This window comes from Corylus avellana, chromosome ca6 (genome assembly GCF_901000735.1).
Source record: "Corylus avellana chromosome ca6, CavTom2PMs-1.0".
Lineage (NCBI taxonomy): Eukaryota > Viridiplantae > Streptophyta > Magnoliopsida > Fagales > Betulaceae > Corylus > Corylus avellana.
Window position 1 is genome coordinate 5,423,409 of NC_081546.1, and position 27,024 is coordinate 5,450,432.

Genomic DNA, 27,024 nt, shown 5'->3' on the forward strand with positions numbered 1-27,024 from the left:
TAAAAATAATAAAATAAAGTTGTACGAACTTATACGATTTCAGTCGAGTTTATACAAAACGAGCCTAAATTTATGTTCAAGCTTGGTTCATTTATTAAACGAACCGAACTCAAGCCAAGTTCATACAAGTAAGGCTCTAGCTATTTCCAAACAACTCAGTTCATTTACAGCCCTAATCCCCAATTCCAAGATCTAGCCCTTTATTATGGGTGGCCAAGTTTGAACCATCTCTGCAAACTAAAATTTTATATATAGCCTTTCAAAACTGAATGAATCACTTGAATCAGTTGAACGAGCACAATCTGGTACCAATTAGAGTTTGCAAGGCCACAAGAGGGGCACATATCATATGCAAAACTACTCGGTAGCAACGGATGCTAAGGCTCCATGTAAAGAACAATATGACTACTATCAGAAGAGTACTGCAAAACATTTGACTTCAAGGAGAAAATATTCTCATGTCATGGCCTAGAATGACTTGACACTTACAAGGACAGATCAATAAATCATCTGAAGAACAGGTACCTTAGACACAAGGAACACAAAGCAATAACATTTGTGCTGCTTATGGCATCAGTTTTACCCAAAACAGAAGACAGTTTCCAAAAAACTGCAGGAAGGCTAGAGCCAAAACCCAGAAAGAAGCCATAATCTGCCCTAACACGTCTGGTATTATTGGGAAAGAAAATAATCCCTTCTCCATGTATTTGCTCATAACAACAAATAGTCCTCAATGGAATTTCAAGCTCCAAACTGAAGAAAAATTTACTAAATCTCATTTTTGAGGAGCCTTTGGTGCTTTATCTTGTAGGATGTTATCAGGAAGAATAAGTTCAGGGGGGGTTTCGCGAACAACACCCAGCATTGAGTCATAATCCTCATCCCGACGAGCAAACTTCTTGCGGAGAACCTTCTCAAACTCAATCTCATCAAATGGCTTTGCATTCTCAGCTGCATGGACCTCTGCAAGGTTCGTATAATTGGTGGCTGACTGGGAAATAAAGGCTATCTCTTCGTCAGTGAGCTTTCTCAGGAATTTTGCAGGATTGCCTCCCCATACCTGTGATTCATATTAAATAAGCATGCACTAATCATTTGTCAAAGTTAAGCATCTGTTCCTTATGCAATAATTCAGAGCTGTGGATAGATCACACAAAAGAAAGGACTAAATTGGCCTTATGGTGTTATATATCAAATCTCAACCAAAGTCCAACCAAGGCAATCATTAAGGAATCAACTGAAGGCACGAAACAGATTTTTTTTTTTTTTTTCTCCCAACAACGAATAAACACACTAGACATTTTCCCACTGTGAAAAACAAGGGAGTCTATAGCCTAACTAGAGTGACGGTGAGAAAAAGAGAGCAACAAAAGGTATAGAAGGATTAAGAAACCTTATTTCTTTTTAACCTATCATGCCAATTTCAGACCTAACAGAAGTTTATAAACCTCAAGAAACCCGTTATTTCGACATTATAACACTATCTAATGAATGGGCCATTAGAAAATTTGGACCAGTGTGGGGTCTACAATCACCATCACATTTGTGGTCACCATGAGCACAGAATCCCACTCTGCTGCATGCCATTGTTGTGCTTTTGAATATTGAAACTATAATGTTACTATGGTGATTATCTCATTCCAACTAGCACAAAACACTTACCTGCTCATCTTTAGAAAATATGCAGATTAATCTGCTGTGGCACAAGGAATTTTCTGAACAGTCTGAGCACAGACTCACCATTCTACATATTCGCTTATCTTTGATCAGCATTGAGACCATTTGTTGACAATTTACCATTAAATGTTAAATTATAAATTTATATCCCTCTAAATTACTTCATGTATACTTGCATATGACATATAAACTCCCTTTCAAATAAATTGGTAGATTCAAGTGAGATAAGAGTATCTGCAGACATACCTCACCAGAGGGGATCCTCGTATTCTGTCTCACAAGGGCTCCAGCAGCAACCATAGCATTTTTCTCAACTACAACACCATCAAGGAGTATTGCTCCCATACCAACAAAGGCCTCATCCTCAACAGTACAGCCATGTATAACAGCACTATGACCTGCCAAGTTCAAATTTCACTTTAATCCAGAAAAGAATGGAACCAAGATGGTTAGGTAATTTCACATCATGCATATTATCACCAGCATATCACTCACCTACAGTAACATTGTCCCCAATAATAGTAGGTAAGACCTTCCCGCTTAGGTTAGACTTCGCCACGTGCACCAGGGAGTTGTCTTGTATGTTAGTTCCAGATCCAACACTGATGCTGTTCACATCACCTACGCTCAGATTTTTAAGGTTTATTACCAAATAAGAAGTTTGCATCCAGCTAAAGAATGAAACTTGAAGAACTTGCAACTCCCCCATAATTGGGTTTCAAGAAGTGGATGAAGGCTGCTGATTGGGGCAACCCTCAATGTCAAGAAGGAGAAATCCCTTTAGAATAAGGTACTAAAACATCCAGATAACTCCACCTAGTCGTTCACAAGTAGTTAATCTGATTACAGACTCATCCAAGACTTACTTCTGATGGATGTACTCCTCATCAAAAACATTATGGGCAACTATATAGTACATGCTTGAGAGACAACAAGGCCAAATAAGAGGTAAATCAAGGTTTATAATATTTCTCTAGAAAATAAAATTGTTTGAGAAACAACTGAGTAGCAAAAGGAACTCATAGTTTGCCATACTAGGTGGCAATAAACTATAATTTCATTGTCATGGAACAATACCGAGGTGCCTCAGTCTTGTATAATGTTTTTTATTAATCGGGCATTCCATTCACTCATTCAGACAATGAAATGCCACCCCCCCCCCCAAAAAAAAAAAAAAGACTGAAGAAAAGGGCATTTTAAAACAGTGTATTTTTTTAAAAAGGGTTATCTTTGAAAAAATAAAAAAGAAAAAAAGTCCAATTTCATAGTCATACACCACAGAATTCATACATAAAGAATCTTACCTCTCAAGACACATCCATACCAAATCGATGATGCTCTTCCAACTTGAACATCCCCAATGATAGAAGCACTTGGGGCCACAAATGCATTCTTGTCAACCACAGGGGCTTTATCAAATATGTTCATGAGAGTTCTATGCCTAGACACTAGAGAGAAATCATAATCAATACTTTGTTGTATGTCAGAAATCAAGCAAAAAAACTACAGCCAAAAATTCTATATGTAAGTCATAACAAAGACGTGACATAAAACGTATATAATTAAAATATGAACGGAGAAGAAAATGATGCAGCCCATTTACATTAATCTCTGCAAAGCAAACAAGAACAATGATTTGTTTTATGCAATTCTAAAGCACTCAAGAAAACAAGATGAACCAAGTAAACAGACTATCAAAAGCGGCCGTAGCATGGGATTTTGCTCGGGTACTCTACAAATAAAGGGCAACTATTTGATTTAGAACCTAAATGATTAGCTGTGTGGGAACAAAATGCTTCAAATAATCTTATTTCAATATTTTGTTTGCAGATTGATGAGATTTGCACCTAGGACATAACCCAGACACCCCACCCCATCCCTTCACTACATGAGCCTATGCCCAAGAGGCAATTCTAATTCAATTAACATTTTTTTTATATATAAGTAATCGAGATATCATTAAAAAGGTAAGGCGTCCCAGGTACATAGGAAGTATATAAGAAAAGTCACTTAGTTAGTAGGGGCAAAAAGAACAAGATAATCATGATAACTAATCACCAAAGAAGAAACAAAAGCAATTGTCCAAAGATACAATCTCTTGAAAAATAAAGACTTAAATCTCCTCCAAGGTCTTCTTACGGTCCTCAAAACTTCTATCAATAGACATCACAAAAAGTACGAAGACACCATTTTCCACACAACAACACTCACTACCAGCAGTCCACCAACAAGCATACAAATCGACTACTTGTCTAGGCAGAACCCAAAATAACCCAAATCGACTGAAGAAAACATTCCCAATGGCACAAGCAACCTTACAATGACATCTATAAGTGTTTAAGCTTTTGGAATAAGTGATGATTTAATATGGTATTATAGTAGAGCTTTTGAGTTCAAACCTAATTCCACAATTTAACTTTCAATTTTAATTAAATATTTCTAGTGTTGGGTTTCACCTTATTGAGGGGAAGTTTGAGCTCACGCGCGAGGCCAAGTGTTAAAATATAAATTAAATGATTAAATTCATCATTTCTCTTTACTTTTGGGACAACTAGTGATTTAACAATAAGTATTCAATCACGCTTCCACTAAACATGAATGTGCTAAAGCATCAATACATCTAAAAGCGTGTGTTCAAGGCATGCACGTAACAATAACTTGAGAAAAAATTTATAGACCTCTCGAAAAAAATTTCTACATATCCTAGCAATTCTTGACCCATTGCAGAATCTCTTTCTTCAATATCTTACAGGTTCTTCCAACATGTTATGAACTAAACCATACTCGCTAGTTACGAATATCACATCAAAATCCACTTTATTCACATGAAATTTCCTACACTAACACTTGTTCATATACATAACACATTCTGAGATACACTTTCTTCCTCATGCCTTCAGCTCAATGATGGAAAAACACAGTGCCTTTCCTCTATGTTCCACTTCGTAATTTTCAGCTCAATTTAGTTCAAAAAGAACTGAAAAAGGAAAAATCAAAGACTTGCAAAGTAATAGCAATACACAGAACCGATCTAATTAGAGAAAAAATAAAAAAACGAAAATGAAAAATTTGTGTAAATTTCTATTTAAGGATTTTGGGAATGAGAGATCGAGAGGGTTAGAGGGAAGGGCATTTACGTTGCTCTTGGAAGTAGTAGTTGCCTTGGAGGCGGCAGCCGAGGCGATCAATGGCCTGGCCGGTCTCGCGAATCCAGAATCCGACGGTGTATATCGCTTTTCCCAGGGTCCCCATCTTGCTTCGCTGTCGATCTGCGATAACTGTAAGCCGTTGAACTCGCTGGGGTTTTGGGGCTTTTAGTGAAGCTTCAGCTCTGTCTGCGTGCGTGCGTGCGTGTGTGTGAGAGAGAGATGGGGAGCGAAGGTGGAGCTGGAAATGATACTGAAGCAGTAGGGTAGAATACCACCGATACATGGGAAAGCAACGTCGTCGTTTCGTGATCCTAAGTTTTCGTGAATCCGTTGCGCGACGAAGGTGTCAGTTTTCACGGCGAATTTTCTTGCCGCTATTAGTGTCAAATGAATTTTGAAACTCGTATCCTCAAAACGCTTCACTTTGATGCCTTCCCCTTTAGGTTCGTAATAAATTTGAAGCTAATTTTTTTTTTTTTTTTTTTTGGGGGGGGTTTTATGTGATTTTTTGAAATGCAAAAATTGAAGATTTAAATATTATTATTATTCGTGTGGAAATTAAGATGCCAATTAATGCAAGTGAATGTGTCAAAATATCTGAAGGTCTTAATTATCGATCACAATTACCTTTTTTTTTTTCTTTTTTTTTTTGTGTGTGAAATATTAGGTGCTCTTCTAGTGTTCTCTTGGTATCCTCCCAATTGTAATGTGGCTTTTAAAATCGTCAATAGATTAAAGTTAATAATGATAATCTCGTCCTCAAGAGGTAGCTCAATCGACTAAGACCACACTTAATGAAGTGAAGGTTACTAGTTCGAATCTCCCTCCCCCCTCTTGTGCGGACATGTCAAAAAAAAAATAGTAATAATAATCTCAAATTCAATTGTGATTTTAAAAGTCACATCTCAGTTAAAAGAACATAAAAAAAAAATACTAGAAGAGCACCCTGCATTGGATTAGGATCCATTGAAATTCCAAAAAAAAAAATTTAGTTTTTGGAATTCTAGATCTGGACTGTTCATTTCATCCAAGGGCCAAGGTCATGCCATGTGTCCCATTAATAAGCCACCCTGTATTATTTTATTATTTACTTTTTTAAAATTTAAATATTATTTTATTATTTTATTATTAGTAAAACACGTGGCATGACCTTGGCCCTTGGATGTAAATGGACGCTTAGATCTAGAATTTCAGAAACTGAAATTTTCTTAGAATTTCAGTGGATCCTCATCCCCCAGCATTACCCATATGGAGTTTACACCAAGTGAGGATTTCAAGCAATAGCTTTTATTGGTATTTCCTATCCGATGTGGATATTATTTTCTAAAAAAAAAAAATTTACCCCATTAATCTTTCATATCTTTTTTAAAAAAATAATAACATTAGGAAGAATCATAGTATTTCTCTAAAAATTTCTTGGATTAAAAACGAAAAAAAAAAAGGTAAAATTGAAATTTTCTCCACACATAATAAAACGGTACAGAAGGAGCCCGTTTTAAGTTTGCGGAAGTTTGCGGAATAGAAACTGTGCGTTTTGGTGCAAAATGCGATGCACATGAGAACCGTAACTTGCCACAGCGAGTTCTTTCTTTCTTTGAATAGTTGAAGCAAATCGCTCCCCGTCGATCATCCCCTCACCATTCACAAAAATTATCGCACCGGATCTATTGTACAGTTTTCTTAAGCCTAATTTCACAGTTTTCTTAAAGGTGAGTTTTTTCTCTCTGTTTTCATACATTTTCTTGTGTTTTTGAGCTGCCTTTGATTAATCTTGTTTTACCATGTTTTAATCAATTAATCTTGTTTGGGAATTTAGTTTGTGATCTATCTGGTTTTTGTCACAGATTTTTTGAAATATGTAAGGGCTATATTTAAGGTAACTATATCTCAGGAATAAGAATATAATATTTGATGTTTTTGGAAAGTTTCTTTTTGGGTTATGTTGGAGGTTGCAACTAATGTGATGTTTCGATTTTATACGGCTTCTGCTTATCTGTATTGTATATTTTATGTGTAAAACCATTTGGGGTTTGAGTTTGTAGCTTTTCTTTCGTTTTGAATCTGCTGTTGCTCAATTTCAAAGCCAATATGCTGTTTGGTTGCTGAGAAAAAAGGACTACACAACGATTGTCAGTCATGGGTGCTGTTAAAGTTGTTCACACATGGCCCAAAAAACTAAAACAAGTAGTCTAATTAACATCACTTGAATGCCAAAACAAATAGTAGCATCAGATCCGAAATGGTGTCTTAGGCTTTTACTTTCCTTCATTAACTCAGTAATTAAAAGGGATTTTCGCTGCACACCTTTTGGTCATTGCGGTAGCTACAATTTATTGCTTTTTGATCTGCAGGGGGATTTAGGGACTACTAACTCATGGAAGGAGTTGGGGGTGATGCTGCCTCTGCGGTGGCGCCTCTTGCCAAGTGGAGAAATGATTTTGTGAGGACATTTCAGTACTATTTGGATCGGTCCACCCCTCACCCGGTCCAGCGATGGCTGGGAACTCTTGCTGCTGCCACGATTTATATGTTGAGGGTTTATTATGTTCAGGGATTTTACATTATATCATATGGCCTAGGAATTTACATCTTGAATCTGTTGATTGGGTTTTTGTCGCCTAAGGTTGATCCAGAGCTTGAAGTCTTGGATGGGGCTTCATTGCCAACGAGAGGCTCGGATGAGTTCAGGCCATTTGTTCGACGCCTTCCTGAGTTTAAGTTCTGGTAATCTAAGAATTCCTCTTCTGGAGACTAGTTTTGTGAATTGTTTCACTCTATTTGTTGAATTAAGTTTTGTTATGGTGTGATCTTAAAGTGGTTGTTAGCTGATTCTCAACTGGTTATGTGATTTAGGGTGACAACAAGCAATAGTATGTGATTGAACCACTCCTTTTCAACTACACTATATTAGGGTTTGTTTAGGAAGGAGGAGTCTGTTCACTGCATTTCATTCTATTCCGGTAAATAATTCTAAGAAAAAATTATAGGACTTGTATTTGATGAAACTATACCATTTTTATGGAGTTTAATTATCTATTACGTTTAAGGCCATAATTTTTTTTTTTTTTTCATTGAGTTGTACACATTTTATTGTTTTCATTTTAGGAGGAAGGTCACCCATTTAAATCTTGGAAGCTTAAATATCAAAAGTTAATTTCCAGTCTAACCATTGGAAGGCTAGCACCATTTTATCGATAGTTATTTCACAATCATTTTCACAGTCTCAACATTGAGGTGTATGTATGATCATTGTATGTTGAATCTTCATCTTGTCATGTATATCCTTTTGTTTGCTTTTATTAGTTTGGATATCTTGTAATTATGCAACACTAGAACCAGGGTAGAGGAATCGACCCAACTAATTTTTTATGCAATATAAGTCTGTTGAGTGACAATTTTGCAAAGTGAACTTGTATTAGTGGGTTATTATTGTCAATCACTTGGGGATTTTATTTAGACATTAAGAATGAGAAGTTTTGAGGAGAGGAATTTATGTTCTATAATTGAAGATAGCAGATAGTGGGTTTCATACCGATAAAGTTGTTAAATATGAGAAATTTGAAATTACCAAGACTTCGCAATCAATTTATTTTTCTTGGTAAAATTGTTATTGTGGAAACAATTTGTTCCGATCAAAGAGATAGAGCCGCTTCTATCTTTTGGATTGCCACATGGGTCAAGTGTAATATTAACAATGTGTATATAAGTTCTTGGGCACCCTCTCCTTGAAAGTCGGTTTTCAAATGTGAGTTCTACCAAAAGTTTGTATTATTTGGCATCAAAGTCAGCCACCACGTTAAATATGAGATATGATGCAACTCGTCGAGCATGGAATTGAATGGATTGCAGTTTTGTGGTCGAGATATGGAGGGGGTGACCTATAGGCTAAATTAAATTGCCTTGGTACTGTGTATGAGTATAGTGTTAAGTCATTGAATACTAATAGATGAATAGAGCTACCAAAAGAAAAATGGCTATCATCCGGTCAATGTCGATAGAATTGGTCATCGTGGACATCAGCTGTGGAGCGCGATAGTATATTATGATCTTAAGTGTTTTGCATGGCTTAAGTACATTCTTAACCATGTGTATATAAGCTTTTGGACACTTTTTCCTTGCAAGATGGTTTTCAAGGGTAAGTTGTATTCAAAGTTTGTATCAATTTATTTTTCTTAGTAAAACTGCTATTGTAGAAACAATTAGTTTCGATCAGAGAGATACAGCAGGTTCTAGTCATGGTGGGTTGGATGTGGTATGGGTCTATCTGCTTTCCGTTATAATCATCTGTGTACATGACTCGTCTTGTGGAAGATATTTTTGAAATCATATGGTGTTGCATGACTAGAGTGGAGCAACAAGTTGAAGTCTGCAGTGCTCTTCACATCCTGCAGTATAGGAAGTGCGATCATGAGAGAACATAGTTTTTGGTAAAAGTTTTGCATAGCCCAGTTTTTTTTTAACTGTGGTGTGGAATTGGACTCTATGGAACATATGATGGAATCTACACTACTTCATTGTACATTAATAGTTTTTAATCCCAACTACAGTCACTGCAAAAATATACAACTCATGGTAATTGGTTAATCAGAAGTTCTATTACTACTTACTTTATATCAACTATAGTTGTTGTCGTTAGCAATTGTTGGTTCTTTCTTAAATCTTTTTGCTGATATTTCTGGTATCTATTCTGTACACATAATCCTTTATTCTTAAATTTGAACATTTGGGCATAGGAACAATCAGTTGTGCTTGTAGGAAACTCCTTTTAATCTCATGCTCACTGGAATTAGTTCTAAAACCATCTATGATATGCAGCCTGTTATGTAGCCATGAATCTTTTTCATCATTATATGGTTTAAACTGAATGTCTGGTATGGACAATGGAAAGACCAAACAGAGATTGTGAGAAGAGAAATGGTGGAATTGACTTCTGTAGTTGAGATAAGGCTTTTTTTGTTAAGAGTCATCAATCGTCATTGTGTGAGCCTCTCCGATTTGTCTGGCATATCTTTTTAATAGGAGACTGGATTTCTGTGAGCTCTAGTAGAGGCTTAAAAATGAGTTATTTCTCTTGGTTTTATGCTTTCAGGTATTCCATCACAAAGGCTTTCTGCGTGGCTTTTCTGATGACCTTCTTTTCTTTATTTGACGTCCCTGTTTTCTGGCCCATACTGCTCTGCTATTGGGTTGTGCTGTTTGTCCTCACAATGAAGCGCCAAATCACGCACATGATTAAGTATAGATATGTCCCATTCAGCATTGGAAAGCAGGTTTGAGCTTTTAATGATATTTTGATCAACTTTTTGTTCCTCTCAAGAACCTGGCAGTGAAATTGTGTAACTTGTCTCCTTGGTTTTGACAGAGGTATACGGGGAAGAAGTCTGCTGCAAGTAGCAGTGGCAGAGGCAGAGTGGACTGAAGCTTCGGGACATCCCCTTTAGGATGAGGGCAGAAAAAATGCAGCCTTGCAACTTTGATTCTCTTGGGTTTTTTTTTTTTGGGTGGAACAAATGTTTCATGCCAAGGCCACCTCCAAAGTTCACATACATGTTGAAGAGTCGATTTTGTGTATGAGCAACTGTTATTTGCATGACAGGGGATTCTCACTTTTTTTTTAACTGTCTTTATTTCTTCTTCTTCTTTTTTATTCCTGACATGCTGTATTTTCCGAGGATTTAAATCTGAAAAAAGATGAGCCTCATCTTTTCAGCATGTTTTTCTTGTACTTTTGAGCCGTCAGAATGTTGTATGGGAAGGGCAATTCCACTATTATATGGTATCATATCCCTTCCTAGATCCCCTGTTTAATTTCCCCTGTTTCCTTGTATTGCTCAGAATTGTTTTTCTTTAGAAAGGAATGTAAGCAAGATGAAGTACCTGTTCACTTCAACGGATCTTACCTTTCAATTTTTTTTTTTAATGGACACGGTTAAATATGATGTCAGCACCAATAAGATAATGACACGTGTCGATTATAATATAAAAACTAGAAATATATAAAACACCTTGAACCCCCCTTGGCCAAATAGAAAGAATACGAACTAGTAATTTTAGTCAAATTAATTAAAAAGTGATTTTGGTGAATAAGATGTGAATGATTTGAGAAGAATGGGACATATTAGCTGGACCTAGTCTATGAGAGCTAGTAACACTTGGGAGAATCTTTTATGGTAATGTCAAGCTTGGAGGTATATTATTTGCAATAAACCTCCAATTTCATAAGCTAAATGGTATTTAAAATCAAATCATGGACCAAGTATAAATAATGGACATATAAAAATAAATCATTGCAAAGCAGGCTGTACGGATACTGACTTGGGCATGAGATGCCAGATGGATGCCCAAATCATACACCCAAACTATACAACCACCCTCCAACAACTGAACAACCAAAATCATGGGTTTAGTCGGTGTATACTTGACTTTGCAAATGCAACGAATTTTTTTTATTTTTTATTTTTATTTTATATAAAAAGATAGTTTTGAAGTTTATAATAATCATCTTGTTCCTTAAAAATGGCCAGCTGATGTGTTCCAAGTCCTGCTCTCTCTCTCTCTCTCTCTCTCTCTCTCTGTTCTGCTTGTATTAAAACTCTGAAACACCCCATCAAGGAACATAAATTTCTCTAAAAAATGATGGAAAGAACCTTTGTGTTGATATTCCTCTTTTGGGCCGTACTCACAATCATCACTCCCACGCTTATTCTCCTCTCAGAGAATTCTAAACTCAACATGAATTCAAACGGTAAGAGACACTTCATTTTCTATGCCTTGTTGTTGTCATCTGGTAGTGTTAATTAACATGTTTCGAGACAAATTTTGCAGGTGAGAGAAGTGGAGGAACGAAGGCTAGGAGAATGATGGGATATATAGAGAAACATCCAAGAAAAGCACCAATAGCTCTGCCACGAATGGAGGCACCGGCACCGGCACCGGAACCAGCACCAGAACCAGGACTGACTCCCGTTTTGAGGCTAGAAAAGCTATCTTGACGATTTTTTTCAAAGGAATAATGACACTGGTGAAGTGATAAGACCATGATCAAGCTGAACTGAGGCAGAGAACATGCCCAAATTCCATATGGAAGCTACACTTTGAGAGAGAGCTCACTTTGGTAGTTGTAAATATTTAGCTAAGAAAGAGAAAAATTGGCTTGTGCTAAAGGGGTGATCCAACCACTCTCTTTGTCCACCTCTAACAATTAGTTTGGAAGTGGTCGATCCATCTATCAAAGGAATGATATAAATATATATGGTACCGGATCTCAATCCAGGTTTGGATATCCTTGGTTCAATTTTTTTTCGAAGAATTAAGAATATGTGTAATTCTAAAAGTCGGATTGAGATGCCTCGAATTCCTTTGTTCATTTTATCTAAGCGTCTAAAATAAGTTATGTTTTAACATTTAATGAGAAAGCTACCTTCAAAGAATTTAATAAGTCATATTTTCTCATTAAATGTCGTAACATTGCTTATTTTAACGCTTAGATGAAATAAACGACTGAAATTTATGAATTTAAGAATTTCAAATTTAAAGAGAATTATAAGATATCTCAATCTATATAAGTCACTCTCCTGTCCTTCCAATAATAATGTAACTCTTAAAATGATTAATCATTATTAGGCGATTACAAGCATAAAGCAATACATATATAATGCACGAGTTATTGCAGGATTATGGTTGATTATTACAATATCCAAAGAGAGCAGGTGGAAACACTCCTACCATGGAGTCACCGACAAATGGGTCGAGGTATTCGTCCACAGTGGTGTAATTGACATCTGGGTATAGCTCCGAAGCCTCCACGCCAAATGAATCCTCTATCTCAAAGTTTGTTTCATCTCCCTTCACAAACACAGAGTGGTTGATTGATAATATCGCATTCACTGGAAAATCGGACTCTGCAATATTATAAAGAACATCACAATCAAAAACCCATGCTATGTTTATTTTATCATCAAAACGTCCATTTTGTTGTAGCATCGATCCTTGGAAATATTCAAGAAATCAAAGCTTTTCCCACTAACCTTCCATGTCCTTCAAAATCTTCTCCTCTGACACATAGATTTTCTCAAGGGTTTTCCCAATCTTCTTCTCCCAGAGGGCCACAAGCTCATTGAGTGAGTAAATGTTCTTGGGAGTCCTGAGGTAGAGTATCTTGTTCACTGTTCTTGGGTCATCCACAGCTCTAATCGTATATGTTCCTATGTCCTCTTCCTTGTTAAAAATTGCTGCAAAAAAAAAAAAAATCTGATCAAAATTGCAAGATGTTCAAAATAATTAGTTGGATATCCAGAGCTTAATTAAAGAAATTAGTGTTTAATTAGTTACCCTTGGCATTTCCATCTCCGAAGATAAAGACTTTGTCTCTTGGGGGAGCCCTGGCTCCTGGCTGTGCCAAAGTAGGGAGAAAATAGCCGGCGAAGAGGTTGGAAGTGACATAAGTGTAGGGGATGGCTTCTGCCTCAATGGCGCGGCGGATTTCCGCCTTGGTAGCAAATGCTTTCTTTGCTGGCCCCACAGCATGCACACGGTCCACGTCGTTTCCGAATTCCGAAGGGAAGAATCTCTGAACAATTAATTAATTAGGCCACATAAAAATTTATAATTTCTACTAATTATTATAGGGTATAATACACAGATGACTTATTTGGTGTTTTTCATCTCAAAATGCCCTTAAAATCATTCTAATACTAGAAAACTTTTAAAAAATAATAATAATAATAAAGGAAAAAATGCAAATTAGTCCTTGTGGTTTACCTGATTTGTAATTAACTCCTTATGGTATCAAAATGAACTCAAAAGTCTATGAGGTATGCTAAAAAAATAATTTAGTCCTTTCAGTCAAATTTCGTTCACTGACTTAACAAATTCTAATAGCATGAAACATTAGAACCAATAAAATTGTAATACTTATCATATTTAAGTCAGTATCACACTAACAAAATTTGTTAAATTAGTGGACGGAATTTGATTATAAAGACTAAATTATTTTTTTAGCATACTTCATGGACCATTGAGTTCATTTTGATACTGTATGGCTAATTGTAAATTAAATAAACTACAATGACTAATTTTACATTTTTCTCAAAAAAAATAAAAATAAAAAACAATCATCTTTTTTATAAAAAATGAAAGAATAAGGATTTGAGGAGGCTCCGATTCGACCACCCCAAAATGAACAAGGGGTGGTGGTGGAATTGCCGTTTAGTTAATTTGTATATTTTTGACATATCTGCATGAGAGGAAAGAGGAGGATTCGAACTAATAACTTCCGCTTTATTAGGTGTGGTCTTAGCCGATTGAGTTACATTTTGAGACTAAAAAAAAATAATTGTATTTTTTGAACAATCATTTTAGTTCCCCCGAATGTTTATACAGAGAATTTAATAGTAATTTTTGAAGAGTCATTTTATTTTCCGACGAACGAGGATGTCGGATTAGAGTTAGAGACGCAACCTTAATATTGCCAGCTTCTTTAATGGCAGCAATGATCTTGACCTGATCTCCGAACTGCAGGCGGCCTACCGTCGATATCACCACGTCCACCTGCTTAATCGCCTTTACCAAACTTCCATGGTCATAGAGATCTCCCTGAAAAAAAAGCCCACGTTAATTCACACCATCACACTCTCTCCGACCAGACCAAACACTCCGATGGCCGGTGCCGGCAAAACACAAAAAAAAAATAAAAAAAAAAAACACGTGCAGAAATTGATGCACGTACATGGAGCAAAGTGACGCCCAAGCTCCTGAAGTTGTCGACGAGTTTTCCCTTAACGGGATCAGAGAGAGTGGTCTCTCTGACCAGAGCAAAGGTGGGATGGCCAGCCTTTGCGCTTGCTTCCACGATGAATTTTCCGATGTAGCCGGTGCCTCCGATGATCAAAATCCTGCTTTTCTGAGCCATCGTAAAGCTTTTTGCAAAAAAGAGAAAAAATTTCACGTAGTGGAGACAAGGGAAGGTGAAAGTGTTGTATGATTGATTAAGCAGTGGGGTGGGGAGCAATATTTATAGATTTGGAGAAATCATGCATATGCATGCATTGTGTTTTAACCATGTTTAATGTTTTTATCAACCGACACCAATTGTTATTGTTACAATTAATTAAATGAATGGAAAAGCTTAGGAAAAAAGAAGAAGATTAAACTAAAGGAAAGAAGAAAATATATTTATTTTATGTTATCAAATCATGCATGCTTTTAAACATGATTTAAAATCTTCATGTGTGAATTAATTACTATTTCCTTCTTCTTTTTTTAATGTGGAATTTTATCATATATATATAGTTTTTTTTTTCTTGGGAGGTAGTGGGGTTCAGGTGAGGTATAAGTTTAACTAGTGGAAAATTATAAAGGTGAGTTCCCACCATTAATGCATACGACAAAAAGAAAGGAAAAGTAAATAGGAATGCTTTTAAATATTATGGGTGAAACGGCTGATTTAGCAAGCTGATCATGTACTCTAAAATTAGCAATGCAAAAAGCCTTTGAAGCGGTCCAATTTTGATAAAAAAAATTGAAGCGGTTGTTGAATGTCTCCAATGATAGGAGCAAAGTTCCAATCATAGAAAGTTTTGGCTTTATTGATATCCAGAGTAATAATGAGTGAATCACATTCTAAATGGAGAGTATTGCAGCCATAAGAACAAGCCAAGTTCACTGCCACCAGAGCTGCGTCAGCTTCCCCTACATTATTTACATCCAATTGGGGAAAATGCTTGGAGACAACAACAATAATAGAACCATTAGAATCATTGAGCACGTACAGCGGCTGCAAATGCCATTTCACTTGGCTTTCCCTCCATTTCACTACCATTGGACTTTATCTGGATGGTAAGAAATAAAGTCATCCATGAAGGAACAACCCCTGGCATCCATATATAGCACCTTGAAGCAAATTGGTGTCGCTCCCAATTTTCACTTGAATGCTTAGAAATCTGCTTTACATGCATCAAAGCCAATTTTGCTGTTGCAATATTAGATCCACATACTCAGTTGTTGTCGCCTTATCATATGATAAGGGTAATGAGTAATGCTATTTACTATATACTGTTATATAATTGACATAAAATTAGGATGACATAGCAATGAAAATTATTTTATTTTATTTTATTTTTTTACAAGTGTTGATCTAATGCTTAATTTGTATTACTACATTATTAATTTATATGGCAATTATATAACAGCATACTAAATATAGTAATATTACCAGGTTGCATGCTAAAAGGTTTTTTTTCCCTTGGAGGTTATTGCTAGTAAAGCTCATGGAGTACTGCTAATTATTGAGTTAACTTCCCCCTTTTCCTCCTCTCATATGACCTTGAAAGGTGATTCCCTTTCTGTCATCTTGGCAAATAGCAAAGCTTGCCTCTTCTCAAATTGGAACAATATTGCCTTGATTATTGCGGACACTCGTCAAATTTTACCTTGTTTCTCAGTTGGACAACTTCGAAAGTTTATAGATGTGTTAATTCTAGGGCATACAGTATTACTAAATAGGTCGCTTAATTCCCAATTTAGAACCGGTAATACAGGTTGCAAGTCGGGTCGATCGACCCACCAACCCGTTAAGAGTCAACCTTGTGATATATATTGTCAAGCTTGATTATACTAATTGTAGTTAACTACCAATTTCATCTGATAAATGGAAATAATAATCAAATTATGGACCAAGTATAAATGACAGATGGATGTCCAATCAGAGGTGCAAACTATATAACAACCCTCCAACAACTGAACAACCAAAATCACAAGTTTAGTTGTTATACACTTGACTTTGCTAATGCAACGATTAAAAAAAATAAGAACAGAGTAATACTTGATGAATTTTATAATAACAATGTTCCTTAAACATGGCCAGCTAATGTGTTCCAAGTCCTCTGCTCTCTCTCTCTCTCTTCGTGTTAATTGTATTAAAACCTCTCAACACCCCACGAAAGAGCATTAATTTTTCCAATTTGTGATGGAAAGAACCTTCGTGGTGATATTCTTCTTCTGGGCCGCCCTCACAATCATCACGCCCGCACTTATTCTCCTGTCAGAGAATTCTAAGCTCGATTTGGTCACAAACGGTAAGAGATACTGAGAGATGGGAAACTTTTACATTTGCTTGTATATTCTGTAGATTTTTTGTATTCTGTGCATGGGTTGGTTCCTCTGCGGTGCCTTGTTGTTATGTGAAAAGTACTGACATCTTCTGGGTCAAATTTTGCAGGTGAGAAACTTGAAGGGATGAAGGCTGGGAGCATTATGGGATATACAGAAAAACATCCAGGAAACATACCAATAGCTCTGCCTCTAATGGCGGCACCCGCACCGGCACCGGCACCGACACCAGCACCGACACTAAAACCAGCAGCTTTGAAGGCTAGAAAAGCTATCCTGACACGAGTTTTTCTAAGGAGCACCGACACTGGTGATGAGAGTAAAGTGAGCCTAAGAGCTCGCCTACACCTGATTTAAGCTACCATTGGAGACGCAGCTCTCTGGGTTGTAAATATGTCGCCGACAGTATATTTAAAAAAAAAAAAAAAAAAACTGCATTGCTTTGTGATTAAGGTGGTTTTTTTGTCATTTTACAAAGCAGAGAAAAAGGGGGGCGGCGCGGTTGGTAATAAGGTAAGTAAATTGGTCGCTAGAAGGAACAGAGAAATATTGGAAAGTGGAAGATTTTGCTGTTAACGAATTGTTCTCTTTCTTTATACACAAATAATTTGAAGTGTCGCCTTGCGAGTGGTTCGATTTGCTGAGAGAAGGCTGGGTCCAGATACCCTTTGGCAATTTGCTTAATCTCATCTGTTCGTTTGTAATTAAGAGCTAGAAACGAGCCATGTCAGCAATATAAGAAAGAAGAAGGGAAAAAAAAAAAAAAAAAGTCACTTGATACGGCCACCCTTGGCCTATTTTGAGTAGTCGACCACCTCTACAAACATTTTGAGAGTGGTAAGACCGCTCTAAAAAGCATGTTTTGGGGATAAATAACCATCCCTAATGTTGTAGGGGGGTTTTTGTTCGACCATTTAACCTGTTTTTTAAGGTGTTTGATTACCCTCAACTTGGTTTGGGTGATTTATTTTTGTTGAATGAAACCTTTATCATCTCATTTAAAAATTAATTGGTATTCAATAAGGAAAGCCAAAGTATTTTATGGCATTCAAAATTATATCTGCAAGGAATATTCTAAGAGCTGTTCACATGAGCAAAGTAGTACTGTTGCACATCAACAATTCCTCCCTCAATGTGATGCTCTAATAACTCGAACTCATGACCTTGGCTCTGACACCATTTGTCAATCAGACATTTGACCATCTCATTTGAAAAAATTAATTAGTGTTTAATGAGGGAAGCCAAAACCTCTTATGTCATTCAAAATTGCATACTGCAAAGCATATTCTAAGAAGCAAAGCGACACTGTTACACCTCAATAATTTTCTTGTCCCTTTTTTTTTTTTTTTTTTTTTGTTATTGAAATGATGCAGGTCATTCTAAACCACTCATTACCAATTGCAGAGTATCTCAATCCATGGTTCAATTAGTTTTAATAAGCTTCTTTCAAGGCATAGTGAATATACACAATTGAAATACATTCTCTAGGGCTCCTGTCGTAATAAGACCAAGTCAAGCTTTTGGTCAGTTCTAAAGATGTCCTCAATTTAATTCCTATTTTAAAATATTATTTTGAGACAAAAATTTCAGCTGTCTCAAGTTGTGCTCCATGGCATCAACCTGTCTCTCTTTCACTGGTGTGCGCGCACGTTTGTGTTCTTTTTATTATCTTCATTATTGGTGCTCGAGGCATAAAACAATCTCATGTTGGCATTTAACCCAATTATCTGTAAAATTGACAATTAAAATATTAATTAAATAATTATTTTTGTAATCAACTTAACAAATAAGAGGTCTTGAGTTGGAATTGGACTCTATAATTTATCATTTATTTCAATTAAATATTCTACTATTGAGCCTGATTTGTTGATACTCACTTCTTAAGAGAGCGTTTGAACACATTTTAACTTCGACAACCTCAAGCCAAACCCACCCTGCATTCCCTCCCCTGCAAATCCTAAGATCCGTTCGTGTAATATGTTTTTAATTGATTGAGTGTAATAGGTTTTTAATTGATCGAACCGACCTATCTTGTCCTATTTGTTAAGAGTATAGGGTTTTTATATTGATTTTGATACTTTTTCTTATCTCTATTATTCATCTCCTATTTTAGGGTTAAATTTTTTAGACAACTGATAATTTAACACTTTTTATTATAGATTTTCTCACAATAAAGAAGATATACATATTAGAGGTGGAATAGAATACATGCATATACCAAGAGAAATGCCGAGGAGTATAAGGTGAAAGGTTGCACAGCATGAAGCATATATATACTGCATTAAGAAAAGATACAAACACTCCTCACATTAAGTCACTCACAGCAACTATGATTATTTATGATAATAATAAAAACATGAGCTTCATGGGGTTTCATTTTCTCAAGCAAACTGCTGAAGGTATTCTTCCACTGTGGTGTATTTCACATCCGGGTACAGCTGGGAAGCCTCCACACCAAAGGATTCCTCAATCTCGAAGTTGGTGTGATCACCCTTCACAAACACCGAGTGGTTGATTGACAATATCACGTTGATTGGAATTGGTGCCTCTGCAACAACAAAGTTGTCAAACTTGTTAGTTAATAAAATTTATCTACAATTTTGCAGAAAAATTTAAAAAATTCAAAAAAAAATTTCCACGGACCTTGGATGTCCTTCAAGATTTTCTCCTCTGTAAGATGGATTTTCTCGAGAGTTTTGCCAATCTTTTTCTCCCAGAGGGCAACAAGCTCGTTGAATGAGTAAATGTTCTTGGCAGGCCTGAGGTAGAGTACCTTATTCAGTGTTCTTGGGTCATCCACAGCTCTGATTGTGTAGGTTCCTATGTCGTCTTCCTTGTTAAAAATAGCTGCAAGAAAAAAACCAAAAAAAAAAAAAATCAAACAGTGACAATATAATTGTCATGTGGCAACATATGGACCGTTAGATTAAATGTTAGATACCCTTGACATGTCCATCTCCGAAGATGGTGACTTTGTCTCTAGGAGGAGCAGTGAGTCCGGGCTGTGCCAAAGTAGGGAGAAAATATCCAGCGAAGTAGTTGGATGAGACGTAAGTGTAGGGGATGCCTTCGGCCTCAATCTTGCGGCGGATTTCAACCTTGGTGGCAAATGCAGTCTTTGCTGGCTCAACAGCATGCACACGGTCCACGTCGTTTCCGAATTCCGAAGGGAAGAATCTCTGCATAATACAAGAAATTCAAGAGTATTTTCATATAACATTATCACACCATTTTCCATAGAATTTTTTTCATTTCTCTTCCCTATTGTCTTGATTGCTACGTGTATACAGACAAACATAATACGTTTATCGAATTTCTAATAATTTGTTTTACAAATTAGAACAATAAATACGAGAGAGTTCTTATGAAACTCAATTCACATATCCGAGTATGTAGGCAAGTTGCCCATAATCTTCCCTTAAAAACTCTTACATTAATAAAATTGTCGAGAATCTCTATAAAGGGTAATTCCGACCCCCTTCACTTTTTTTCTTTTTTTGTTTTCTTTTAAATCATTTATTTACAGAGTAGGTTGAATGTGCCCATCACAGGGCTCCACCAAAATGGTGGGTGTAGACGTGACATCTGGTGTGGGGGCACAGGGCACGAATAATATTCACTTAAAACTATTCGTATTTTTTCTCTCTTTTTAAGTCATAGTGGAGGGGTCCAACGTATTTATCATATAATAATGACGCAAAGAAGCTTCTATCCAACTTTTAAAATCAAATTATATTAAAATTAATCACAAATTTAATAATTATTTTAAATATTGCGTCAAGATGACATAAGGATTACGTCAAGGGATTTTCCACCCTTCTCGTCCGTACTATATTTGTTCATTATTCTGCGAAATTTTCCAATTTTTTGTTGGAAAAGTCTATGAAAATGTCTTTGGGACCAAATATAAATATATGTATTTTAGGATTCAATAAGTTTTTGATATTTAAGTCTATTCTCTTATAAATTTAATAGATGAATTATTAAATTTGAAAAAAAGTACACTTTACCATTCAAAGTTTGAGGCGATTTTCAATTCTACCATTAATATTTTAATTTTTGTAATGCACCCCCAACTTGAAATTTTTTTTCAATACGATCAATTTCATCCAAAAATTCTCATGTTGCTCTTAATTTTTTTTTAAATTTTTTATAAAAAAAATTGAAAAAAAAAATATTTGGGGTGGCCGGCCATCTAGCCATTTTTGCAATCTCAAATTTTCGTTTTTTTTTTTTAATAAAAAAGTAAAAAAATTATGGGCAATATAAAAATTTTTGAATGAAATTAGTCGAATTGAAAAAAAAAATAAATAAATAAAAAATTGCAAGTTTGGAGTACATTGCAAAAATTAAAACATTGGTGGTCGAATTAAAAATCGCCCCAAATTTTGAAAGTAAAGTGTAATTTTTTCTTAAATTTATGAAATTCACGTAAGTTCACGATCTAATAATTGATTTTACAAATTGGTACAAAAATGAAAAAATAAAATAATCCCAAAATGGTAGATTTCAAACCTTCCCTACACTTTGACTTTTGATTCACAACCTACGAAGGGAAAATTATGAGACGGTAAATTTGCTCTTCCTTTATAATGAGATTAATAAGAGACAGACAAAAATAAAAAATAAAACAAATATTTCTCTTTCTTTCTTTCTTTTTTTTTTTTTTTTAATGATGTTAAGTTTTACTGTAAATAATTTATCTTGATATTTATTTTGTTTTTTAAAAAATTAAGTCTGCCGACATGGTTAGAATTGTGTTTGAAGGACTTTTTAGCATTTAAAAAAACAATACATATTTAATAAATAAAAAAAAATTAAAAGCGTTTTACACTAACTCTTAGAACTAGATTTTTTTTTTTTTGGCTACTTTATCAAACATGTTCAGTCAATGAAAAATTAAGTAATTAAAAAATAAAAAAATAAAAAAAAATAAAAAAATAAAAAAACAGAGAAAAATGAGGAAACAATTAATTAGGCCAAGTTTTGAGTACTTTAAAGACACCAACCTTAACGTTTCCAGCCTCTTTAATGGCGGCAATAATCTTGACCTGATCTGCCAACTGCAGGTGGCCAACCGTCGATATCACCACGTCCACATGCTTAATCGCCTTTACCAAACTTCCATGGTCATACAGATCTCCCTGAAAAAAAAAAGCCCACATTAATTCACACCATCACACTCTCTCCGACCAGATCAAACTTTCCGATGGTGCCGGCAAAACACAAAACACAAACACATTCGGAAAAAAACACAAACACAGAAATTGATGTACGTACATGGACCAAAGTGGCGCCTGAGCTCTTGAATTTCTCAACTAGTTTTCCCTTAACGGGATCAGAGACCGTACTCTCTCTGACCAGAACAAAGGTGGGATGGCCAGCCTTTAAGCTTGCTTCCACGATGAATTTTCCGATGTAGCCGGTGCCTCCGATGAACAAAATCTTGCTTTTCTGAGCCATATTGAGATGTTTGGAAAAAAGAGAATTATCCAACAAATGGTGGGGGGATCAGACACAGAAAGGTGAAGCTATTTTCTGATGAATGAAGCACTGGGGAGCACTATTTATGGATGAGGGCAGTGGTGTAAAGTTACCATAATGACCTTCAGGTTGGGACAAAATTGTTTGCTCCCCTAACAAATACGAAATTATAGATCCTATTTTTATCTTATTTTTGCTAATTAAATACTCTTCTCATTATAATAAAAAATTAAAAATTAAAACCCGATTTACAGTGCCACATCGATAAAGTATAATAAAAGCATAAAACTTATATCATTTACCCAATACAAAAACCGTTATAATCTCTTACAAATTGATAGGATAGTAATTTATCGTACTAATTAAAATTAAATTTAATTATTGAGTTGTTGACATGATAAATATTACATAAATTTACGAGATAAAATAATCAAATTTTACTATTTAATTATTGATGTAACACATCAATTTTTTTTTTAAAAAAAAAATTATATTATGAAAGAATTCATGGCATTCAATTTGGACCATTGTTACAATAGATTATTGGAGAGAAGAAATCAATCCTTATTAATTATATTTTGTCAAAACATGATTAGAATGTGGGGCCAAAGGGTTGGATAAGCTGTCCTTTTTCTTTTCTTTTTTTTCTTTTTTCCGAGGAATTTTATGGAGAGGTTGTAATCAACCCTACGTTCCTTGCTAAAAGGAGGGGGGGTTTTATTTATAGATAATAAATAAATAAATAAATAAAAAGGGTTCGGTGAAGGATAAGACCGTCTGCATAAATTTTTCTCATGTTGAAAGAGAGTGCCCTCCCACTCCCAACGACCCTATTTTCCAACTTAATAGTTCACCAATTTTTTTTTGTTTTCTTTATTGCCAGCTATTGAATAGGTCTTCTGGACATCTATATGAACCTGGTCGGTAAAATGGTGAGGTTCATTTTTTTTTAATTTATTCGTGTACTATGTTCGGTGGGGGGGGGGGGAGGGGGGAGGACGATGGTGGAACCTGGCCTTTAAAATGACAAGGTTCATTAATAATTGATGTCAGTCGGTCCAATGTAAGGTAACTCTTTTCTTCTCCATCAAACTGTTAACATGATAGGATTAAAGAAAATCAGCTATAGACCTCACTGTCAAACTGTAACAGGGAATAGGACAAGATTAGTTATTTTTATATTCATTGTTTCATATTTTATTGCTTTTCAAAAGTATTTTTAGGATCGGAGATAAGACTAATGCTACATAGTATCCGACACCTCACAAATATCTTATAAACTTAATGTGTTTTTATTATCCGACACCTCACAAATATCTTTTAATAAGAAGCTCTAAAAATCTCATTCCAACTATTTTTAGGATTATGTTTGAGAAATAGATCTTTTAATTTTTTTGGTAAAAGTTTTATTTTTAAGCTTTCTGTCAAGTACGTTTTAGCCATTTTTAGACTAAAAAAAGTCAAAAAAAAAACTTTTCAATTTTTTTACGAGCTTTTTTGTTTAACACAACTTTTTAAGTTTTAAACGTACTTTTTAGATTAAAAAAGTCAAAGAAGTGTTTTTTTTTTTTTTACCAAATAGGTTATTTTTTTGTTTGCACAGCCTTTTAGGTACTAAAAATACTTTTTAAACTCTCTAAAGCAATCTCAGACATGATCTTAATAATCATTTAAGTACTTTTTTTTAAACAACGACTTATCCAAAAGATACTTAGACCTGTCACCTCAATTTTATAAGATAATTGAAAGATATTTAAATGGTAGATAACATTACTCAATATTTAAAAGGTTTAAAAAACAAAAGTAAGAACTGTCATAAGCTCATTCAATAGTTGGTTAAGGTCACATCACCCGCTAAAATATAATTTTAGTATCAATAATTTTTAAAAGAGCTGTAAACTAATTATAAGTTTGAAATTTTCCATTGAAAATTATTTTAAGTGGATAAGCATCGCGGAAAGTTCATATATATAAATCAAGATGGATTTCGTTTCTTCTAGATCTAAATTTTATATTTGTTTCATTTTTTTCTTAGAAAATAAATAAAGTATTTAATATATATGGTGCCACAAATACTGGGCCCACCGACTATGGGTTGGGTTTCTTCCCTGTTTACATGGATAGGCCTTATATAGATGTGAAAACATTCGGATTATATGCTGTTATTTATTTATTTATTTTTTTGACATTTTCATACAAAGGAAGAGGGTATTAAAATAACAACATGTTTGTTGTAGTTTAATCAATAGTTAAGATTGAATTTTAAAATTGACTTATTTTTAGAAGCATTTAATAGGAGGAAGAAAATGAAGAGAGATTTTGAGAAATTCATTATTGACTGTTGATGAAACTACAATATACATACTGTTATTAAAATAAAAGAATGTAAGCCGAATCCATAATGGGAAAATGCTTTTCAACATTAAAAAATAGTAACACTCTAATTATAAAAATAAATAAATAAATAAAAGTTTAAAATAAGTAGAAGGAAAGCATTTATCACTATTTTATTAAAATTTGTGATTTGACAACTAGCCAACTAGGCTATTTTTGTAAGAGAGAGAAAAAGAAAAATAATATTCATTTAAAACGAAAAGAACACCTGACATTCTTCTACTATAAACGTGTCATTCTTCTACTTTAAAGGTACCATTATTTGATGTTACCACAAAAGCGCTTAAACCACATAAATACAACGCATTTAGAAGAGAAATACTATTTTTCTTTTTATGTTCATCTTCCATTCAATTCTATTCATATTTTTTTGGAGACGGTTAGGTGTTCTCTTGGTCTAGACAAATATTATTTTCTTAAAAAAAAAAAAAAAATGGCTCTTAGTTCTCTTGCCGGATTTATAGAAAATATTTCAAAATAATATTCACTAAGGACCAGGAAAATACCTTCTTCTTTTTTTTTTTTTTTTTCCTAGTCTAGCATTAAACTTGTAGAACTCAAATGTATATACATATTCAATTATGAATTTAATTTTAAAAAAAAAAAAGATATTGAACAAAAAATAAACGAGAGTTGAAAGAATAGAATAACTTGCCAACCAATTCGTCTATTGTGATACATAGGAAAAGACAAAAGTTGTTGGATGGTTCTTTGTTAACAAACCAATGAATTGAACCATGTAATTAAGCCAGATCCAACCTATATTGATTATGCTAAATCATCATCAGACACGTCAAGCATTCAGATTAGGAATGGTCCTCCTTACCAAATTTTGAAAGAAAAAAAAAAAAAAAAAAGTTTTGTGGGATTGTCATATAGTGTTTTCTTATGATTTATTTATTTGGTTATCATTGGAAACTAAAAGCAAGAAACTTTTATAGTAAAGTTCACTTAACCCACTCAAACTATCATCTCAATCACAATTTACTCTCCAAACTATCAATCGGAACAATTTACTCCACAAACTATCAATTGGAACAATTTACCCCACAAACTACCAAAACAATGATAATGTACCCCCAATTTTTTAAAAAATGACAAAATTACCTTTACTAAAATAAAAACAAAAATACTAAAATTGGGGAAAATTCACTTTACCCTCCTAAAGTTTCAGGAGTTTTTCAATTTGAACCCCAAAGTTTAAAAATTAGCAATGTACCCCCCTAATGTTTCAAAAATTTTCAATTTAAACATTCCGTTACTAATTTCCGTCAAATTTGACGAAAATCTATGAAATTTTTTAAAGGCATTTTTGTCTTATTGACAATTTTATATTGGTAATCTCGTCATTTTGCTAACATTAGGAGGTACATTATCATTGTTTTGATAATTTTTAGGGTAAATTGTCATAATTAATAGTTTGAGGGACAAATTATCATTGGAATGATAGTTTCAAGGGGTTAAGTGAATTTTACCTAAACTTTTATTATATTGTAGGTAGTTGTCTACCAACATGCCAAAAAAAAAAAAAAACATACTCTTAAAGTTATTTAAATCCTATGAAATTACTTATTATATTGTTGGTAGTTGTTTACCGACATGCTTTTGTATAAATGCTTAAATAATTAGTTATAAATCAATTCCTAAAAAGTAGATTTTTTTTAATATTTCATTTTAAAATTATATCCAATTAAACGCTCGACTCAGGGAAAGTTATTAACTTTTAAGCAGGAGGCACCATGCTGAATGATTATAGTGTACAACTGAAGAAATCGTGATTATCTTTTATATCGTGCAATGCCAATTGAGTGCGTGGAAAACAAGTCAAGATAATAATAAGAAGACTAAAGTGCATTCAATATTTTATTTTACTTTATTTCATCATATCTTCTTTTATTTATAATTGTACTAATTTTAAATTTTTATTGTTATTAAAATATTGTTGTCGGTATATATATGATCAGCATTGCAATGATAGAGGAACTACAGCTTTGTAGGAATTGAAGAAAGTTGAGCAGAAAACTGTACGGATGTTTAAATTCTGGGCAATAAGGCGAATTTGAATCTATCTAAGTTTAAACAAATATTGCAAACTTTGAAGATAATAATCACAATAATAAAAGATTTGTGTAAATCGAAGTTATAGCCTTTTATAGATCTATAAGAGCAGTTGCGCGCTTTATGATACCATTAGCATGCGTCTATCTAAAAG

The 27,024-nt window shown here is 34.4% G+C and overlaps 4 protein-coding genes across 4 annotated transcripts; 1 reads left to right on the forward strand and 3 right to left on the reverse strand.

The window, feature by feature from the left end:
* Window positions 1–390: 390 nt before the first annotated feature.
* On the reverse strand, window positions 391–5,083 carry LOC132184897 (gamma carbonic anhydrase 1, mitochondrial). Its single transcript, XM_059598687.1, has 5 exons — window positions 4,815–5,083; window positions 2,982–3,125; window positions 2,173–2,298; window positions 1,924–2,075; window positions 391–1,060 (listed from the first exon to the last, which is right to left on the reverse strand). Exons 1-5 carry the CDS (start codon window positions 4,927–4,929, stop codon window positions 776–778), a joined length of 822 nt encoding a protein of 273 aa, XP_059454670.1. The 5' UTR covers window positions 4,930–5,083; the 3' UTR covers window positions 391–775.
* Window positions 5,084–6,342: 1,259 nt separating this feature from the next.
* On the forward strand, window positions 6,343–10,716 carry LOC132183710 (protein RER1B-like). Its single transcript, XM_059597100.1, has 4 exons — window positions 6,343–6,535; window positions 7,178–7,550; window positions 9,916–10,096; window positions 10,189–10,716. The coding sequence occupies exons 2-4, from the start codon at window positions 7,201–7,203 to the stop codon at window positions 10,243–10,245; spliced, it is 588 nt and encodes a 195-aa protein (XP_059453083.1). The 5' UTR covers window positions 6,343–6,535; window positions 7,178–7,200; the 3' UTR covers window positions 10,246–10,716.
* Window positions 10,717–12,492: 1,776 nt separating this feature from the next.
* Window positions 12,493–14,736, reverse strand: LOC132184887 (phenylcoumaran benzylic ether reductase Betv6-like). The gene is made up of 5 exons (XM_059598673.1): window positions 14,554–14,736; window positions 14,286–14,420; window positions 13,158–13,395; window positions 12,854–13,057; window positions 12,493–12,727 (listed from the first exon to the last, which is right to left on the reverse strand). Exons 1-5 carry the CDS (start codon window positions 14,734–14,736, stop codon window positions 12,501–12,503), a joined length of 987 nt encoding a protein of 328 aa, XP_059454656.1. The 3' UTR covers window positions 12,493–12,500.
* A 4,334-nt stretch (window positions 14,737–19,070) lies between these two features.
* On the reverse strand, window positions 19,071–22,480 carry LOC132183709 (phenylcoumaran benzylic ether reductase Betv6). The gene is made up of 5 exons (XM_059597098.1): window positions 22,215–22,480; window positions 21,944–22,078; window positions 19,876–20,113; window positions 19,578–19,781; window positions 19,071–19,482 (listed from the first exon to the last, which is right to left on the reverse strand). The coding sequence occupies exons 1-5, from the start codon at window positions 22,395–22,397 to the stop codon at window positions 19,316–19,318; spliced, it is 927 nt and encodes a 308-aa protein (XP_059453081.1). The 5' UTR covers window positions 22,398–22,480; the 3' UTR covers window positions 19,071–19,315.
* Window positions 22,481–27,024: the final 4,544 nt, after the last annotated feature.